Consider the following 22,352-nt stretch of genomic DNA (forward strand, 5'->3'; position numbering starts at 1 on the left):
ACTAAAGTGGTCATAACTCGAGACAGGGTTGCCAGATCTTCGATGTTGTGGACTCGTTGGAAAGGTCTTTGATAACCTAACCAACGATGGGTTGGATGATGGATCCGGACATCGTTTACATACATTTAAGTGAGATCCGGCTTCAAAAAAGTACATAAATATCACTAAAGTGGTCATAACTCGAGACAGGGTTGCCAGATCTTCGATGTTGTGGACTCGTTGGAAAGGTCTTTTGATAACCTAACCAACGATGGGTTGGATGATGGATCCGGACATCGTTTACATACATTTAAGTGAGATCCGGCTTCAAAAAAGTACATAAATATCACTAAAGTGGTCATAACTCGAGACAGGGTTGCCAGATCTTCGATGTTGTGGACTCGTTGGAAAGGTCTTTTGATAACCTAACCAACGATGGGTTGGATGATGGATCCGGACATCGTTTACATACATTTAAGTGAGATCCGGCTTCAAAAGTACATAAATATCACTAAAGTGGTCATAACTCGAGACAGGGTTGCCAGATCTTGAATGTGGACTCGTTGGAAAGGTCTCTTGATTATTTAATCAATGATGGGTCGGATGATGGATCCGGACATCGTTTACATGCATTTAAGTGAGATCCGGCTTCAAAAAAGTACATAAATATCACTAAAGTGGTCATAACTCGAGACAGGGTTGCCAGATCTTCAATGTTGTGGACTCGTTGGAAGGTCTCTTGATTATTTAATCAATGATGGGTCGGATGATGGATCCGGACATCGTTTACATGCATTTAAGTGAGACCCGGCTTCAAAAAGTACATAAATATCACTAAAGTGGTCATAACTCGAGACAGGGTTGCCAGATCTTCAATGTTGTGGACTCGTTGGAAAGATCTCTCGATAATCTGATGATGGGTCGGATGATGGATCCGGACATCGTTTACATGCATTTAAGTGAGATCCGGCTTCAAAAAAGTACATAAATATCACTAAAGTGGTCATAACTCGAGACAGGGTTGCCAGATCTTCGATGTTGTGGACTCGTTGGAAAGGTCTTTTGATAACCTAACCAACGATGGGTTGGATGATGGATCCGGACATCGTTTACATACATTTAAGTGAGATCCGGCTTCAAAAAAGTACATAAATATCACTAAAGTGGTCATAACTCGAGACAGGGTTGCCAGATCTTCGATGTTGTGGACTCGTTGGAAAGGTCTTTTGATAACCTAACCAACGATGGGTTGGATGATGGATCCGGACATCGTTTACATACATTTAAGTGAGATCCGGCTTCAAAAAAGTACATAAATATCACTAAAGTGGTCATAACTCGAGACAGGGTTGCCAGATCTTGAATGTTGTGGACTCGTTGGAAAGGTCTCTTGATTATTTAATCAATGATGGGTCGGATGATGGATCCGGACATCGTTTACATGCATTTAAGTGAGATCCGGCTTCAAAAAAGTACATAAATATCACTAAAGTGGTCATAACTCGAGACAGGGTTGCCAGATCTTCGATGTTGTGGACTCGTTGGAAAGGTCTTTTGATAACCTAACCAACGATGGGTTGGATGATGGATCCGGACATCGTTTACATACATTTAAGTGAGATCCGGCTTCAAAAAAGTACATAAATATCACTAAAGTGGTCATAACTCGAGACAGGGTTGCCAGATCTTGAATGTTGTGGACTCGTTGGAAAGGTCTCTTGATTATTTAATCAATGATGGGTCGGATGATGGATCCGGACATCGTTTACATGCATTTAAGTGAGATCCGGCTTCAAAAAAGTACATAAATATCACTAAAGTGGTCATAACTCGAGACAGGGTTGCCAGATCTTCAATGTTGTGGACTCGTTGGAAAGGTCTCTTGATTATTTAATCAATGATGGGTCGGATGATGGATCCGGACATCGTTTACATGCATTTAAGTGAGACCCGGCTTCAAAAAAGTACATAAATATCACTAAAGTGGTCATAACTCGAGACAGGGTTGCCAGATCTTCAATGTTGTGGACTCGTTGGAAAGATCTCTCGATAATCTAACCAATGATGGGTCGGATGATGGATCCGGACATCGTTTACATGCATTTAAGTGAGATCCGGCTTCAAAAAAGTACATAAATATCACTAAAGTGGTCATAACTCGAGACAGGGTTGCCAGATCTTCGATGTTGTGGACTCGTTGGAAAGGTCTTTTGATAACCTAACCAACGATGGGTTGGATGATGGATCCGGACATCGTTTACATACATTTAAGTGAGATCCGGCTTCAAAAAAGTACATAAATATCACTAAAGTGGTCATAACTCGAGACAGGGTTGCCAGATCTTCAATGTTGTGGACTCGTTGGAAAGATCTCTCGATAATCTAACCAATGATGGGTCGGATGATGGATCCGGACATCGTTTACATGCATTTAAGTGAGATCCGGCTTCAAAAAAGTACATAAATATCACTAAAGTGGTCATAACTCGAGACAGGGTTGCCAGATCTTGAATGTTGTGGACTCGTTGGAAAGGTCTCTTGATTATTTAATCAACGATGGGTCGGATGATGGATCCGGACATCGTTTACATGCATTAAAGTGAGACCCGGCTTCAAAAAGTACATAAATATCACTAAGTGGTCATAACTCGAGACAGGGTTGCCAGATCTTCAATGTTGTGGACTCGTTGGAAAGATCTCTCGATAATCTAACCAATGATGGGTCGGATGATGGATCCGGACATCGTTTACATGCATTTAAGTGAGATCCGGCTTCAAAAAGTACATAAATATCACTAAAGTGGTCATAACTCGAGACAGGGTTGCCAGATCTTCGATGTTGTGGACTCGTTGGAAAGGTCTCTTGATAATCTAACCAATGATGGGTCGATGATAAATCCGGATATCGTTTACATGCATTTAAGTGAGATCCGGCTTCAAAAAGTACATAAATATCACTAAAGTGGTCATAACTCGAGACAGGGTTGCCAGATCTTCGATGTTGTGGACTCGTTGGAAAGGTCTTTGATAACCTAACCAACGATGGGTTGGATGATGGATCCGGACATCGTTTACATACATTTAAGTGAGATCCGGCTTCAAAAAAGTACATAAATATCACTAAAGTGGTCATAACTCGAGACAGGGTTGCCAGATCTTCAATGTTGTGGTCTCTTGATTATCTAATCAACAATGGGTCGGATGATGGATCCGGACATCGTTTACATGCATTTAAGTGAGATCCGGCTTCAAAAAGTACATAAATATCACTAAAGTGGTCATAACTCGAGACAGGGTTGCCAGATCTTCAATGTTGTGGACTCGTTGGAAAGATCTCTCGATTACCTAACCAATGATGGGTCGGATGATGGATCCGGACATCGTTTACATACATTTAAGTGAGATCCGGCTTCAAAAAGTACATAAATATCACTAAAGTGGTCATAACTCGAGACAGGGTTGCCAGATCTTGAATGTTGTGGACTCGTTGGAAAGGTCTCTTGATTATTTAATCAATGATGGGTCGGATGATGGATCCGGACATCGTTTACATGCATTTAAGTGAGACCGGCTTCAAAAAGTACATAAATATCACTAAAGTGGTCATAACTCGAGACAGGGTTGCCAGATCTTCAATGTTGTGGACTCGTTGGAAAGATCTCTCGATAATCTAACCAATGATGGGTCGGATGATGGATCCGGACATCGTTTACATGCATTTAAGTGAGATCCGGCTTCAAAAAAGTACATAAATATCACTAAAGTGGTCATAACTCGAGACAGGGTTGCCAGATCTTGAATGTTGTGGACTCGTTGGAAAGGTCTCTTGATTATTTAATCAACGATGGGTCGGATGATGGATCCGGACATCGTTTACATGCATTTAAGTGAGACCCGGCTTCAAAAAAGTACATAAATATCACTAAAGTGGTCATAACTCGAGACAGGGTTGCCAGATCTTGAATGTTGTGGACTCGTTGGAAAGGTCTCTTGATTATTTAATCAATGATGGGTCGGATGATGGATCCGGACATCGTTTACATGCATTTAAGTGAGACCCGGCTTCAAAAAAGTACATAAATATCACTAAAGTGGTCATAACTCGAGACAGGGTTGCCAGATCTTCAATGTTGTGGACTCGTTGGAAAGATCTCTCGATAATCTAACCAATGATGGGTCGGATGATGGATCCGGACATCGTTTACATGCATTTAAGTGAGATCCGGCTTCAAAAAAGTACATAAATATCACTAAAGTGGTCATAACTCGAGACAGGGTTGCCAGATCTTGAATGTTGTGGACTCGTTGGAAAGGTCTCTTGATTATTTAATCAACGATGGGTCGGATGATGGATCCGGACATCGTTTACATGCATTTAAGTGAGACCCGGCTTCAAAAAAGTACATAAATATCACTAAAGTGGTCATAACTCGAGACAGGGTTGCCAGATCTTCAATGTTGTGGACTCGTTGGAAAGATCTCTCGATAATCTAACCAATGATGGGTCGGATGATGGATCCGGACATCGTTTACATGCATTTAAGTGAGATCCGGCTTCAAAAAAGTACATAAATATCACTAAAGTGGTCATAACTCGAGACAGGGTTGCCAGATCTTCGATGTTGTGGACTCGTTGGAAAGGTCTCTTGATAATCTAACCAATGATGGGTCCGATGATAAATCCGGATATCGTTTACATGCATTTAAGTGAGATCCGGCTTCAAAAAAGTACATAAATATCACTAAAGTGGTCATAACTCGAGACAGGGTTGCCAGATCTTCGATGTTGTGGACTCGTTGGAAAGGTCTTTTGATAACCTAACCAACGATGGGTTGGATGATGGATCCGGACATCGTTTACATACATTTAAGTGAGATCCGGCTTCAAAAAAGTACATAAATATCACTAAAGTGGTCATAACTCGAGACAGGGTTGCCAGATCTTCAATGTTGTGGTCTCTTGATTATCTAATCAACAATGGGTCGGATGATGGATCCGGACATCGTTTACATGCATTTAAGTGAGATCCGGCTTCAAAAAAGTACATAAATATCACTTAAGTGGTCATAACTCGAGACAGGGTTGCCAGATCTTCAATGTTGTGGACTCGTTGGAAAGATCTCTCGATTACCTAACCAATGATGGGTCGGATGATGGATCCAAACATCGTTTACATGCATTTAAGTGAGATCCGGCTTCAAAAAAGTACATAAATATCACTTAAGTGGTCATAACTCGAGACAGGGTTGCCAGATCTTCAATATTGTGGACTCGTTGAAAAGGTCTCTTGATAACCTAACCAACGATAGGTCGGATGATGGATCCGGACATCGTTTACATACATTTAAGTGAGATCCGGCTTCAAAAAGTACATAAATATCACTAAAGTGGTCATAACTCGAGACAGGGTTGCCAGATCTTGAATGTTGTGGACTCGTTGGAAAGGTCTCTTGATTATTTAATCAATGATGGGTCGGATGATGGATCCGGACATCGTTTACATGCATTTAAGTGAGATCCGGCTTCAAAAAAGTACATAAATATCACTAAAGTGGTCATAACTCGAGACAGGGTTGCCAGATCTTCAATGTTGTGGACTCGTTGGAAAGATCTCTCGATTACCTAACCAATGATGGGTCGGATGATGGATCCGGACATCGTTTACATGCATTTAAGTGAGATCCGGCTTCAAAAAAGTACATAAATATCACTAAAGTGGTCATAACTCGAGACAGGGTTGCCAGATCTTGAATGTTGTGGACTCGTTGGAAAGGTCTCTTGATTATTTAATCAACGATGGGTCGGATGATGGATCCGGACATCGTTTACATATTTAAGTGAGATCCGGCTTCAAAAAAGTACATAAATATCACTTAAGTGGTCATAACTCGAGACAGGGTTGCCAGATCTTCAATGTTGTGGACTCGTTGGAAAGATCTCTCGATTACCTAACCAATGATGGGTCGGATGATGGATCCGGACATCGTTTACATGCATTTAAGTGAGATCCGGCTTCAAAAAAGTACATAAATATCACTAAAGTGGTCATAACTCGAGACAGGGTTCCCAGATCTTCGATGTTGTGGACTCGTTGGAAAGGTCTTTGATAACCTAACCAACGATGGGTTGGATGATGGATCCGGACATCGTTTACATACATTTAAGTGAGATCCGGCTTCAAAAAAGTACATAAATATCACTAAAGTGGTCATAACTCGAGACAGGGTTGCCAGATCTTCAATGTTGTGGTCTCTTGATTATCTAATCAACAATGGGTCGGATGATGGATCCGGACATCGTTTACATGCATTTAAGTGAGACCCGGCTTCAAAAAAGTACATAAATATCACTTAAGTGGTCATAACTCGAGACAGGGTTGCCAGATCTTCAATGTTGTTGACTCGTTGGAAAGGTCTCTTGATTATCTAATCAACGATGGGTCGGATGATGGATCCGGACATCGTTTACATGCATTTAAGTGAGACCCGGCTTCAATAAAGTACATAAATATCACTTAAGTGGTCATAACTCGAGACAGGGTTGCCAGATCTTGAATGTTGTGGACTCGTTGGAAAGGTCTCTTGATTATCTAATCAACGATGGGTCGGATGATGGATCCGGACATCGTTTACATGCATTTAAGTGAGACCCGGCTTCAATAAAGTACATAAATATCACTTAAGTGGTTATATCTCGAGACAGGATTGCCAGATCTTCAATGTTGTGGACTCGTTGGAAAGGTCTCTCGATTACCTAACCAACGATGGGTCGGATGATGGATCCGGACATCGTTTACATGCATATAATTGAGATCCGGATTTATGCGAAAACACATTTTTATACATAACTTTTGAACTACTTATCGAAACTTCAAACAATTCAATAGCGATGTATGGGACCCTAAACCAAGTCGAATGCAACTGGTTCGATCAAAATCGGTTCAGCCAGTGCTGAGAAAACTTGGCAAGATTTTTGAACACATACATACATACACACACACACACATACACACACACAGACATTTGTTCAGTTTTCGATTCTGAGTCGATATGTATACATGAAGGTGGGTCTTCGAGCTTTTAATAAAAAGTTCATTTTTAGAGCAGGATTATAGCCTTACCTCAGTGAGGAAGGCAAAAAGCTTTTCAACTCATTTTACGAGTTATTAAAGCAATAAAATCGGAACACAGCGTTCACGATTGTTACAGTCGTCGTAAAATTTCGATGCTAAGTATCATTCAAGGCTGCATTTTACGACCGGCTTTTGTGCCCGAGAAAAAGTTGTTTGAATTTCAATCATTTAGCTCATCCAAGGTTTGTTGGACACGGTTTATCTACTGGTTAGCACTTTCTCGAATGGCCACAACAGAAAAAGCTATAAATTGTAAAATAAAAACTCATGGTATTATTATTTACATCTGGTTGTAATTTTAGTTCTGAAAAAGTGTAATTTTACCGCTTTTCTGGTGTCTAAATTGAGATTAAAGAGGTCATATTCAACCTTTCATTTAACACAATTTTTTACTGAGTTTGGTAATCAAATCCATTTTTTTTTTAATTTTCCATGCAACATTCTGAATTATGATAAAAAATTAAAAACATTGGACCGCAAAGAGTCAGCAACACGTTTCCACTGACTTGCGTTGCTTGAACTAAACTACTAAATCAATGACGTGACGTGACATCATTGATCATTTGAACGTTTGTTGCCATCATTGTCCAGGCCCACTAACTGACGACTGTTGTGTTTAGTGCGCTTGGCAATGCGACAAATTTCCATAAATTTGCATTTATTCATTCATTGATCGAACATGATATTGACCTTGTCAGGGTCTCTTTCTATTATTTTTTTCTGTTATCTCGTTCAAACCTGTTTTGCCCATAAGCAAAACAAAACTGACAATGCGATGGGCGTAACGTGCAATCCAACTACCAACAATGAAGTTTACTAACGCTTTGGAAACCCCCACGCAAAGTTTGTTAGTCGGAATGTCATTAGCGGGAATTTGCGATGATAGTCATGTAAGCGGCTTTAATTGTAACATTGGCTGAAAACGGCATTTGCGGTGTTCCGCATATGATAACCCATCCATTGATGGAAGTGCACGTGCAGAGAAATATTGTGTGGAGGCGTGAAATTTTAATGACTGAACGCTTCCTCTATTTGTAAGAGATGCATTCCACAGATGTGTGATGTAATACATTATTTTTAAATGCTGTGTTAGATAACTCCCTACTTGTGTTTTTTCTTCATCTTAAATTACTTTAAACGTTAAAGTCTCCTGTCGATTCTGTGAAATCTGATCTGTCCAAAGATTCCTCTCTGTAGTAAACACAACACAGTAGGGCTGGCTGATACTTGTTGGGTCTAGTTAACCATTGTGTAGAAAACATTCCTTCTCCTCAAATCAGTTCAAGTTCAACGTTGTCTTCGTCTGTAAATTTAAATGAAGTCGCTGAACAATAAATCACGAAACGAAACAAAACGTGGGTAGGAGGTGCGAGCCAAAATAAACAAAAAGCTCATCCATGATTTGGAAGCAACTCTGTGTTAAAGCTACAGCAGTAAGCAAAGCAAAGCTGCGTGAGCTGCTCTCCGTGCATTTCGTGTGGGGGAGTGGCTGAAGAAGCTTAAGGTCAAGTTGAAACGACACAGAACAGAAAGAGCCGCGCGATAAACGAGTCGGGTTGGGGGAGGTTTGAAGCTTTGAGTTGGTTGATGGAATACCCCTGAAGGTAGGCTACTCGGTGAAGTTTCTTTATTCAGGGTGCTCTCTTGTTTTGTTTGGTTCTTGTTTCATTTTCAAAAAAAAAAAAAAAAATACTTGCTTTATCTGGTTTAGTTTAAGTTTGTTTATGATTGTATTTGGCCTTTTAACCTTGAAATTCTAAAATGAAAACTACAGATATATAGTCAAACAAAATTATATCAGTTAAAACAAGTCAAACCTCCAACCATATTTTTTTCAAATTTCATTTTTTAGATCGAATCCCGCGCACAGGTGGGGTTGAGCTATATAGAGTTTAGGCCGAATTCAATGATTAACGGTGCACATCAACCATCACTTTATGCCTCAAGATTTGTGTTACACACATTTTAGTACCTTCAAACCTATGGGAACTATCGATATGATTTTTGATTAATTCCTTAAAGTAAGTTTGATTAATTTCACAATCAGATTGTTTCAGAAAACAACATCTTCATTGGCTGCTTTGTACCCTTAAATTATTTCAACACTTTGAAGCCCATAGTATCAGCAAATTTAATCTTCCAATTGAAATTTCTCGAAAACTACGAAACAAAAGCTAACTTCTTTTTTCACAACGTTGTACAAATTTTTGTTAGCTGATATCTATTATTTTTATCATCCATTCAAGGAAAAACGCTGAAATATTTTTTTAAGCAACAACAATTCGATATTTCTCGAGGGGAAAAAAAAAAAGAAAAAAGTAACTAATTTTTGAAATGCCATCAGTGGGGGTGACATTGGGTCTGGGGGGTGAGATTGGGTCAAAGTGATTTTTTACGGATTTTACCATTTCTCAGGTTCTTCTCAATGAAATTGAATTCTGTTAAAAGGGTTGTGTAGGGGACATCTTTAGATGACTTCGCTGAAACAATCTCGTTCCTAGAACAAATCCTGTAATTTTGGCAGCTTTCTAAAGTTGAGGTACGTTTCTGGCCAAAAATAACCTCTTGAAAAATCATTTTTCTAATATTTTTGTTGGAATTGCTCGAAAACTACCCAAATGTTTGTAAATGTCTACTTCAAACATTGTAGCATGTCAATACGATTCCCTCGAACAAGAAACACTGTAGGATGACTTGTTTTTACCATATCGTTGTATTTGAGCATCATTTTAGTTTTATTTGACCCAATGTCACCCCCTCTAAGGGGTGAGATTGGGTCAATTTTCAAACTTTTGGCATTTAAGGTAGTGATCATCAAAATCCACCATATTTTGGGAAAATGTTAGTTAACTATCTAAGAACAAATCTACGTTGAAAGATTTTCGATGTTATTTAAATTGTTTTTGTTATTAAGAAATTACGAGAGGTGTATCGTTTTTTGACCCATAGTCATCCCCACTGACGGTACATAATAAAAGAACGCTTCCGAAACAATATAAAAAAAAAATAATTCGGTTAATCGAACCATAATTTATGGTTGGGTGTAAAATTTGGAGTCGTTTAACATTAATATGACCCTTAAACTGGGGTCGTTTATCTAGAATTTAATTATTTAATCAAATATTTTCATTTATTATTAAATATAGCAATCCAGACCAAATTTGTTAACATATTTTACTAAACAGAGAATTTTCAGTAAAAAACTTGTTTTTTTGGTCCATATTTTTAGGAGTAAATAAGATATGAGTTTTAAAAAACTTTTTTGCCTTCCTCACTGAGGTAAGGCTATAATCCTGCTCTAAAAATGAACTTTGTATAAAAACGTCGTAGACCCACCTTCATGTGTACATATCGACTCAGAATCGAAAACTGAACAAATGTCTGTGTGTATGTGTGTGTGTATGTGTGTGTGTATGTGCGTGTGTATGTGTGTGTGTATGTGTGTGTGTATGTATGTATGTGACCAACAAACTAGCTCATGTTTCTCGGCACTGGCTGAACCGATTTGACCCGAACTTGTTGCATTCGACTTGGTTTAGGGTCCCATAGATCGAGTTTTATACAGATTGAAGTTTCGATAAGTAGTTCAAAAGTTATGTATAAAAATGTGTTTTCACATATATCCAAATCTCACTTAAATGTATGTAAACTATGTCCGAGTCTATCATCCGACCCATCGTTGGTTAGGTTATAAAAAGATCTTTCCAACGAGCCTAAAACATTGAAGATCTGGCAACCCTGTCTCGAGTTATGACCACTTAAGTGATATTTATGTACTTTTTGAAGCCGGATCTCACTTAAATGTAAGTAAACTATGTCCGGATCCATCATCCGACCCATCATTGGTTAGGCAATTGAAAGGTCTTTCCAAAGAGTCCAAAACATTGAAGATCTGGCAACCCTGTCTCGAGTTATGGCCACTTAAGTGAAATTGATGTACTTTTTGGATGCCGGATCTCACTTAAAAGTATGTAAACTATGTCCGGATCCACCATCCGACCCATCGTTGGTTAGGTTATCAAAAGACCTTTCCAAAGAGTCCAAAACATTGAAGATCTGGCAACCCTGTCTCGAGTTATGACCACTTAAGTGATATTAATGTACTTTTTGGATGCCGGATCTCACTTAAATGTATGTAAACTATGTCCGGATCCACCATCCGACCCATCGTTGGTTAGGTTATCAAAAGACCTTTCCAACGAGCCTAAAATATTGAAGATCTGGCAACCCTGTCTCGAGTTATGACCACTTAAGTGATATTGATGTACTTTTTGGATGCCGGATCTCTCTTAAAAGTATGTAAACTATGTCCGGATCAACCATCCGACCCATCGTTGATTAGGCAACTGAAAGGCCTTTCCAAAGAGTCCAAAACATTGAAGATCTGGCAACCCTGTCTCGAGTTATGACCACTTAAGTGATATTGATGTACTTTTTTGAAGCCGGATCTCACTTAAAAGTATGTCCGGATCCACCATCCGACCCATCGTTGGTTAGGCAACTGAAAGGCCTTTCCAAAGAGTCCAAAACATTGAAGATCTGGCAACCCTTTCTCGATTTATGGCCACTTAAGTGATATTGATGTACTTTTTGGAAGCCGGATCTCACTTAAATGTATGTAGACTATGTCCGGATCCACCATCCGACCCATCGTTAGTTAGGTTATAAAAAGACCTTTCCAACGAGTCCAAAACATTGATGATCTGGCAACCCTTTCTCGAGGTATGGTCACTTAAGTGATATTTAAGTACTTTTTTATTCCGGATCTAAAAAAATAGATAAAATTTTTGTACAATTATATCATATCAGCCATTGTTGGCAATAAGTGAGGAAGGCTCCAACCACATAGGTGGATTAAGTTAGTTTTTTGGTTAAAGATTAAAAATGTGGGTGTGGAATTGAGAAAATAATACATTTACAAAATTGTTCGAAATTATAAACAACATAAAAATTATGTTTATTTAAAAATAAAACAAAAAAATTTAACTTAATTTTTTATATTATTGAAATATCACCAAAAAGTGCCATCTACACTTTTGTAAGTGAGCAATTCTCTATGAAATCGGTCTTTTTTCTTCAATTTTAATTTTTGTATTTTTTAATCCGACTGAAATTTTTTTGGTGCCTTCGGTATGCCCAAAGAAGCCATTTTGCATCATTAGTTTGTTCATATAATTTTCCATACAAATTTGGCAGCTGTCCATACCAAAAATGATGTATGAAAATTCAAAAATCTGTATCTTTTGAAGGAATTTTTTGATCGATTTGGTGTCTTCGGCAAAGTTGTAGGTATGGATACGGACTACACTGGAAAAAAATGATACACGGTAAAAAAATTTAATGATTTTTTTATTTAGCTTTTTATCACTAAAACTTGATTTGCAAAAAAACACTATTTTTATTTTTTATTTTTTTGATATGTTTTTGAGGACATAAAATGCCAACTTTTCTGAAAATTCCAGGTTGTGCAAAAAATCATTGACCGAGTTATGAAAAAAGTTACCTAAATATGGATTTAACTTGAAAACAGTGCACTTTATCAAAATTTCAGTATAGTACTTTTTGATTGCAAATTTGATTTTACATCAAAAAATGAAGTTGAAAAATTTTTGCGACCAAAATTTCGATTTTTTGAAAAAATCCGTATTGATAAAAAAATTCATAACTCGGTCAATGATTTTTTGCACAACCTGGAATTTTCAGAAAAGTTGGCATTTTATGTCCTCAAAAACATTTCAAAAAATAAAAAAATTAAAAATAGTGTTTTTTTTTGCAAATCAAGTTTAAGTGATAAAAAGTTAAATAAAAATCACCAAATTTTTTTTTACCGTGTATCATTTTTTTCCTGTAGTCCGTATCTATACCTACAACTTTGCCGAAGACACCAAATCGATCAAAAAATTCCTTCAAAAGATACAGATTTTTGAATATTCATACATCATTTTTGTATGGACAGCTGCCAAATTTGTACGAAAAATCATATGGACAAACTAATGATGCAAAATGGCTTCTTTGGGCATACCGAAGACATCAAAAAAGTTTCAGTCGGATTAAAAAAAATAAAAAAAAATCGAATGACCGAAATCCTAGAGAACTGCTCAAGTGCTACTGCCTAAAAATTGCAAAATATCTTGGAATTCATGGAAACTTGAATTCTCGAGTGTTTTTTTTAAAAGGTCCAATAAACGAGTACCCCTGACTTAAGGGGTTTAGAAAAAAAAACACCCAAACGCAAAATTTGAAAATTTTGTTTGTTTGACCTTTATAAAAAAAAACTCTAGAATTTTCCTTTAAAAAATAAATCCGAAGATCTGAAATTTTTGTAATTCTTCTAAGAAGGAGCAAATGTTTTGCAAACTTACTTTCTTGTATTTTTTTATTTCAATTTGTACCTTTTCTATGACCAAAAAGACTTTTTGCATCATTAGTTCGTCCCTGGGTGATAAAAAGAGAGCATGTGTAACGTGAATGTACCCACTTTGTTTACATCGACCAAGTAGGGGGCTGTTCAAGCATGACTTTACTCTTGCGGTAAATGAGATGTTTTATTTTTGGATATGATGTAGATGACAACTAATGACAGTTTTTAAGCTGTGGTAAAACAGTGTTGCCAATTTTTCTTTAAAAAAAACATATAATTTGAAAATGGTTGAATTTGATTTCGAAATTTCGAAAGTATATTTTTTCGGATGAAAACGATATTTTACGATAGTTTCATTTTCTGATACTGATAGCTGATATAGTTTTTAAGAAAAAAAAACAATGATTATATTTAGTTAACTAAGTTTATATGCTTTTCAACAAAATATACATATATAAATTTAAGGTAAAATTGTTAAAAAGACGGGATTTTGCGTGAAATTTGTTAAAACTGGTTTTGTTTATAAAATTACTGATTTATATTGTATTTTATACTGAATTCGTAACACGAATCAAAAGTTTTTATCTTTTACATGACATTTGTTCAACTGAAATTGCCTATAAATTTGGAGTTTTTTTTTAATTGTGTTTCAAAAACACATATTATTTATTATTTAAAAATTTATTTACCCTTCTCTTAGTGAAAAATTGTCCAAAGAATCCGAAAATGAATTCCGTTTTCCGATTCAAAATCATGTTCAATCATCAGAAATCAGAGAAAATCTTGACACTTTGAGAAGTTTAAAATAATGACTTTCATCAACATTTTCTTAACTATAGTTAACTAACTTTTTGAACTTTTCTTCTTGAGGTACTTTGAACACTTTTCTACTATGGTCAGTATGATTCTATACAATTCCGCACGTATTTTAATTGAACTCTTCATTTTGCGGAAAAAGCACAAACCTATCAAAGCTATCTAAGTCACCCCGTTTTACGGTACCTATTGAAAACCGGGCCATTATCGTCACTACTTTGGTGAACTTGAAACAAAAAAAAAAAACAATTCAATTTCTTCTGCTTAAAATTAACTCCTCAAGAACGGTATCTCACTTTGACGGTCAACAGGGATTCACACCGTAATTGAATGGGTCATTTTGTTGGCCATTTGTTTGCCATCACCACCGAAGTAGCGAAAGGGGGTTGAGGAATTGCAAATGGGCCACTACTTTTATGGTCCATTTCCTCCTGACATCTTTGGACTGTGCCTTCTGTGTCTTCTGCAAAAAAACAACAACAACACAGAATTGGAGGCGCCATTGCAAATTTGACCACGCGACGGAAGTGACGAGTTAATTAGTTTTGGTGGTTCTTTAACAAATCATTTATTCCAAAACAAGATTTTGAAACATTGAAGATTAAATCAGTGATTGATCATTTCAATAAATATCAGAAATTAAAAAAAATTGATTCTACAGAGAATTTCTCAATTAGCATTTATATGACATAATACCAACAGATTCATTTTATGTATTTTTCTTTTCCTCTCCTCATTCACAGATTACTATATATGGTTCTATTCTAAACAAACCTTAATTCGCACACACACACACCCAACCCAAACCCCAGACGTCGGGACGCACCCCACCATGAGCGAGTTCAGACTGGCCAGCCCCGTCGGAACTCCCGGCACCGTGCGAAGGGCCAAACGGGGGGCCGCCGATGGCGTCGTGATGACTTCCACGACGACGCCCAAGACGATTGTCGCCGAGGCAAAGTTTGAAGGACTCACGCTCGAGGGCGTCAACCAGAATTTGGTAAGTCACGACTTGAGCTCGAATCGTGTGTGTTGTTTGCTTTTAATTTTTCTTAGGGATTGTGCGGAATTTTTAAGGTTGCTTTCGATTTCGATATGTGAATTTTATGTTTTGTTTTGCCCCGCAGGTTCGACTGTTTGCAGAGCTGGTTGTTTTTGTTGTTCGTTGAGCTTACTAAATTAAACTTTATTTTCAGGATTTGGTATAAGTATAAGTGAGCTAAATTGTAATAATATCATCAATTACAATTGTGAGAGTGCATTAATTTCAGAAAAATATTACCGTTTGAAAAAAAAAAGAAATATCAAAAATTTATATTCTTTTAATTATAAAATAAAATTATATAGCTCACATTGGCGTTAATATTTTTCCACTTCTCATCGGCCTGATATCTCTGCTGGCTAAGGTACTTTGCTCTCCTTGTGTGCTTGGTTTGGATCAAGCAGGTTAGAAATATTTTTGTGAAAGCAGTGCATTCAGTATGTATTTCTCTTTAATTATTTAATCCGCTTTTAGAAGTAATTTTGTCATGACTTGTTTGTAAGTAGTTGGTGAATGCAGCTGAATGAAACTTAAAACCTATTTTATCCTTGTAAGTTTTATAAATGTTTCCCAAGTTATCTGAATGATTGGAAAAATCATGTTTTCCTTATTATGTTATAATACTATTTAAAAAAACTAATTGTGAGGCTGTATCTCAGAAACCGATTGCCCGATTTTCAAAGCTCAAAAGATTTTTTTTTAATATCTTTGAAGGGTGCTTTTCTTTTTTATATGATTGTTAAACTAAAAAATCTAAAAAAGGAAATTTAAACCTAAAGGTAGTAGCTATAACTTGAAAACGGTACATTTTATTAATAAAAATTGCAAAGTGCTTTTCGGTCACAAATTCAAATGTAAATAAAGCAATAATTTTTAATATTTTTTCCCAAATATTAGATATTTTCAAAAAAATTAAGGCTAGTTTTGGAAATTTTGATTTTTGAGCCTGAAAAAGTCCCCTAAAATATATAAAAAAATAAAAAATGTGTATTTTACAAATTAAACTATAAGTAATTTAAAGTTAACTTAGAATTCTAAATTTTATTACATGTACCTACTTTTTCTGAAAAGTCGTAATCAATGCCTTCAACTTTGTCTAAGACACCAAATAGATACGAAAATACCTTTTCAAGCTACATAATTCCACACATTTAAACTGGAAAAAAACATAGTAATATTACATCTGGGAAGGGGTATATTTTTTTCTCTATGTCTACCTCTCTGAAAATGTGTAATTTTACCACTTTTCTGGTGTAATGTCACTTTGTCCGTCTAAATTGAGGTGAAATTACATTATAAAAGAAGTTATATTCAACCTTTCAAAATTACAACTTCAAAATTTACACATTTTTTATGTACATTTTGCATGACCAGCCCGCAAAATTGTATGGAGACTTATAAGGAATAAACTAGTGATGCAACATGTTTTCTTTTGACATAGGAAATGTACAGACAAAGTTTCATCCCTATAAAAAAATACAATGAAAAGTCGATTTGCGAAATCCTAGATTACCACCCATAACATAATTTGATTGACATATTACATAGTAAAAATTATCATGGTAATATTACATTTGGGAATGAGTACATTTTTTACGTCCGAAAAATGTGCAATTTTCCTTCTAAAAATGAGTAAATTATCCATTTTTTCGTTGAAATGCAATTTTTCAGCCTAAATTTAAGAAATACAGTCCAGACTCGATTATCCGATGTTCAATTATCCGAAGGTTCGTTTGGGACAAATCGAATTACGAAGAAAAAAAAATATTAATTTTTTATTTTCTTACTTTTAACATCAAATTAAAAAATGTTGTTTTAAAGTATTTTATCACCGCCATTTTGACCGCCATCTTGGATTTAAAAATTCTTAATCACTTTAGAGTAGTTTAGGGGTTATACTAAAGCTTAACAATCAAAAATATGACCACGTAAAATGATTTTTTCCGTGATTCGATTATCCAAAGTGAAATTTTGCCAAGGCCTTCGGATAATCAAATCAGGACTGTATTACATCAAAAAAAGAAGTAAAATTAAACCTTCCAAATTTACAACAAAAATATTACTGGGTAGATAAGTTCGATCAGTTTCAAACAAATCTTTTGTATGGAGACTTGAAGGGGAAAGCCGATAATGTTTAAATGCAATCCAATAAAAAAAAACTTATTTTCAAATTGCAAGCCTTGGTTTTCAAATTTGGGTGCATTTAGTATCACAAAAAATAGTAATGTTCATCAGGGAATGATGACAGATTTTGTGTAAAAAAATGTGTAATATAACATCAAAAACTGGCAAATTTTTCATCCGAATTTTCCAAAAATCCAAAATTTAAGTTTTGAAAAAGTTACTTTTTGCGTTTTTCTTTGTTTTGTCGTCCGTGTCTGTCGCGGGTGACCATGAATGGCCGTGATCAACGACGACCAACATTTTCAAAACTTGTTTTTTGGTAAAATCGCGATACAGTCATCCCACATATTCGGAACACCCACAAATTCGGAACACTTTTATGATAATTTGTCAATAGCATGCCAAAAGAAGCTTTTCTATCGACCTTACTATTTTTAGAACCTTCATTTGGACATTACCTTGCTATTTCACTAGTAAAAGTAGGATTTTTTGAACAAAAAACTTCATTCCAAGACTATTTTGTCCAGAGCAGCAAAACACTGCCTCCAAATGGCATGTTTCATAATTGTGGGATGTTATTGTACCTCCCACAATTGTGGAACACCAAATTTAACTGATATTTTCACAAAAAAAAGTTATCAAACCATGTATGAAACATCACTAAGCTTGAGTTTCATTGGTTTCAGTGTGTGAAGTCATTATTTGGTAATAAATATGTACTCCTAGAGAGATCCAAAGTTTGTTTACATTCGTAAGAAAAAAGTGTTCCGAATTTGTGGATTTCAAGGGTCAAAGTAATTCTTCAAAAACTTCATATAAAAGTTAAAATTTGCAGATGTTCGATACAGCATTCGAAAGATCGCAAGAAAAGCTTTCAAATGAAGGTAAAAACGAAACATTAAGTTCAATTATCGATTTGCTATGATTTTTTGAACATTGGCCGATCTGGAAACCGTTCCGAATATGTGGGATGACTGTAACTCGTAATGTTTGTATGCAAACCCCTTACACTGAAAAAAACAATTCTCGAAATCGTGAATTGAATTCACGAATGCGAGAACCACGAATGAATATATTCACGTTTATGGTGCAAATGCACCATACTCATGAATAAATGCCTTCGTGGTTCTCACATTCGTGAACTTAATTCACGATTACGAGAATGGATTTTTTTCTGTGTATGTTTATATATCAAAATTTCTGTAATTGTCTGCTCTACAACTTTGTAGAACATTGTTACACTCTAAAAAATTACCCTGCAAAGTTAGAAAAAAACACGAAATTTTAAAATGAAAAATTTTGTTGTAAATGAAAAAATGACCCTTCCGAGTCAATGTAGATTCAAAAAGTACATTAAATTTCCCTTAAAATGACATGTTCCAAAACTTTTTACAATCGAGTAACGGAAAATAGCAGAGTTTTTAAAACTTTTTGAGTGTTTTTTTTTTCGATGAAAAATACGTTTTTTCGGAATTCTGAGTACGCCATCAAATCGGGCGTCTAATTTTACATAAAAGTCCCTTTGACACCAAATTTCTATCTAATCATCGTTTCAGGCTGCAAATTATTGAATCTTTTTTCGCATGTTCAAAAATGGAAGGGGTCGTACCGCCCCTCCGTCACGAGATATCAAAAACGGACCTCGGATTCGTGATCAGGGACAAAAGTTACCCCTTATGACAAAGTTTCACGCAAATCGAAGAGGGGTCGGGGCAACTGCTGTGTGAGTTGGCGGAGAATTACCCTAATGTTCATTTCAGTGAGGGTGGCAAAATAGTCCAAATATGTTGAAAATCTTTTTGTAGCCAATACTTTTAACCTAAAAAATTCACGCAAAACGCAGCATTCGTACCTTTGTTTCACCCTTCATTGATTCATTCATACGCTCAATTGATACGGGCCCATTCAACGGCCACTTGGATAAACTTGAGTGCAATAAACATTCATCATCATTGCAACGATAATGCTGTCTGTTGTTACAAACACGCACACACACATGCACTCGATGAACTGAGTTGTGTACTAAAGCTAACTAACTGTACCTGTACCTGACATTGGAGAGTTATGCCGATTGATTGAGTATTTGCTTGGATGCTGAACGTAGATAAGAGAAGGGGAAAAACAACATATTTTAGCAGGTTTGAGTAAACTTGGAGTAATCTTAACATTTATCCTCTCTCTTTCGATGCAGGGCACTAACACTAATTGATTGTGTGTTGGATTGTAAAGTGATGTTTGTTTAAGAACAGTTAATTTTATTTCATTTTTTTACATTCACTTCAAGTTTAAAAGAGTTCTAAAATAATAAGTTTAAAAGAAGTTTCAATCATGATCCACAATAGTAACCTCTACCCTAATCGATCGCGCTACACGCTATAATCACTCACGAGCAGTGCCTGTTCATGCAGTTATAAGGTCAACTCAATATTCACACGATGTGCGGAATGAGGCACTTTTGCCGGCACCGAGATTCGTTCAGCCAATAGTGGGGCGAAATCCATTTTGCATGGTCAATCGATTTATGACAAAAATTAGCTCGAGCTCGGCGTGTGTGAGGAAAAATTAGGAAACCGAACAGAAATTCGCACACTCTCGTGGAGCCCGAATAAACCGGGTTAAGCATCCATTTAGCAAAGTGATTATTGTTTTGTGCCGCCAAAGATGACTCGCTGTCGGCATGTTGCTTTGAGCTTAATTAGCAGTTAGACCTAACTTTGCAATGACTGGACCAAGGATGCAAACGTGGTCATTTTTGTTTAGCTAAGTATGCTTCCTCATTGTAACATGTGGTTCAATGTTTGAAAAAATCCCATGTTTAAGTTTGAACATGAAGTTTATGATTTGTTCAAACTTAGTCATTGCACCTTCATAAATCGAATCAATTAAGCTTACGGATTGCAAACTTTTATCGATTCTTCAAGCTTCTTGCCAAGACCTCCAACTCATCCCACTCAGATCGAAAACCGAAGAAGCTTCTCTCATGCATGTTGAAACCTCACCATCATCGTCACTCACCGGCACAGATTGGTCAGCTTTTAAGCCTTAAATCATGAGTGCTTGCTCTGTTCGCTACTCCCTAGTAGTATGTACCTACCACCGCCTGAGCTCCCCGATGCCAATTGCGCAACAGTTCGTGGCTAGTTTTGTTTAGCGGCAGCATTCGGATGGCTCATTAAAAGTACGTGCCTCCGATGCTTCTAAGCTTCAGAGTCTGTTTGTTGAACTCCCCCAAAGCCACCCCATAGGGTGGTGCCCCCAACCCCACCCCCCCGCTTAATCCAAGATTTGGTTGTTCCAAGTGCATTTCTGTGTCTACATGTGTTGAGTTGTGTTGCACATACCCAAGTTGTGTTAGAATGCAAAGCGGACACTCAGCTGGCCCTTAAGCAACCTGACTCAACGACTTTGGAGCTTGGAACTTGGTACTTGGCAGTCGGTGGGAGAGACCCAATTGATGCCACGCCATGGGCCATCTCGGCCACTAGATTTATACCGACAGATATCGTTACAACTGAGAACATGCCACCGTTGTTGCTGTTGCTGTGGGGTGCCTTACAAGATTGGATGCACGCGAGAGGGTGGTATTGGGAAATTAAGGTGCCCTTTGCGTGTGGAAAGATAGAATTTTGAGTTTTTATTTGTCTAACAAGAGCATAACGAGCTCAATTCCTCAACGCACTGGACTTGATAGACAGGGATCGTCTGTTTGAATTAAAATGCTCAAATCTAAAAAATGCTTGAAATAGGGGAAATATACCTTATCTCGGCTCATTTCTATTATCGGCTTTGATCATGAATTACAGCTTTCATTAAGTGTTCTTTGTGGTTTCTATTGCAAGTTTCTGCTTGAACCTTGGATTCACCCAGACCTCTTTCTACCCTAAGGAACCTTCCACCCCATGGTTCGAACTGACGATCTTTGGATTGTGAGTACAACCGCCGCCAGCGGTTCCACCGGAGCAGGCTTGGTTTGGTGGCAGTGCGTGGCCGAATGGTTACGCTGTCCGCTTTGTAAGCGGATGATTCTGGGTTCGATTCCCATCTGCTCCAACCTTCCATCGGATGAGGAAGTAAAATGTCGGTCCCGGCCTTGGTTGTTAGGCCGTTAAGTCATTCCAGGTGTAGGAGTTGTCTCCATGCCATAAGTACAAACAACACACCAAACCAAGCCTACTCCGGTGGAATACTAAAAGTTATTCTATTCCTTTTACAAGCATTTGAAAAAAATATTTCCAAAATGTATTTTAATCAAACGAGTGCAGGGGGCCACGCCCATTTTCCTATTTTCAGCTTAGTTCTTTATTTCTTCCAGCGCTCGTTTGGGTCTGCCTTGTGCTGCCAAAATTCATGAAATTTTAAGCTAACACTCACGAAAAGTAGCATTTATAGAGAAAATTTCCTGGCATCACTGGTTCACACTAACAGGCACTGCTTGTGGTGTTGGTGGCCACCCTTTGTTTTTTTCAGCCTTCGATTGGAATGGGTCGTCAAAATTGAAATGTCAAAAGACTTGGCACGTTTGTTTTTTGATGGCGCTTGCAAATTATTTACATGTTTCGGGACTAATTTTTACGTGAGTGATCAACTAATGTGCAAAAGGACATGTTGCCGAAAGTTGGAGGCAGTTTTGTATCGAAAGCGCCATTGATTTTGGCGATATTTATTAAGCGTTTGAGGGTTTCTCGCCTGTGTCACTGCGTGTGTCTCGCAAAATAGAAATTATTATCAAAAGCCGGGACCGTGGTGTAGGGGTAAGCGTGATTGCCTCTCACCCAGTTGGCCTGGGTTCGATCCCAGAAGGTCCCGGTGGCAAATTTTGAGACGAGATTTGTCTGATCACGCCTTCCGTCGGACGGGAAGTAAATGTTGGCCCCGGACTAACCTAAAAAAGGTTAGG

The 22,352-nt window shown here is 37.2% G+C and overlaps 1 protein-coding gene across 4 annotated transcripts in view; it reads left to right on the top strand.

Annotated features, from left to right (window-relative positions):
- Positions 1–22,352, top strand: part of LOC6036989 — a 201,934-nt gene that overhangs the window by 41,060 nt on the left and 138,522 nt on the right. For all 4 annotated transcript variants that reach the window (XM_038255340.1, XM_038255345.1, XM_038255347.1 and 1 more), the window contains exon 3: positions 15,033–15,289. In XM_038255340.1, coding sequence (XP_038111268.1) covers positions 15,122–15,289 — 168 coding nt within the window. In that variant the 5' untranslated portion in view covers positions 15,033–15,121. The remainder of the gene's footprint in view (positions 1–15,032; positions 15,290–22,352) is intronic.

The sequence above is a fragment of the Culex quinquefasciatus genome, chromosome 1, assembly GCF_015732765.1.
Source record: "Culex quinquefasciatus strain JHB chromosome 1, VPISU_Cqui_1.0_pri_paternal, whole genome shotgun sequence".
In the NCBI taxonomy this organism is placed as follows: Eukaryota; Metazoa; Arthropoda; class Insecta; order Diptera; family Culicidae; genus Culex; species Culex quinquefasciatus.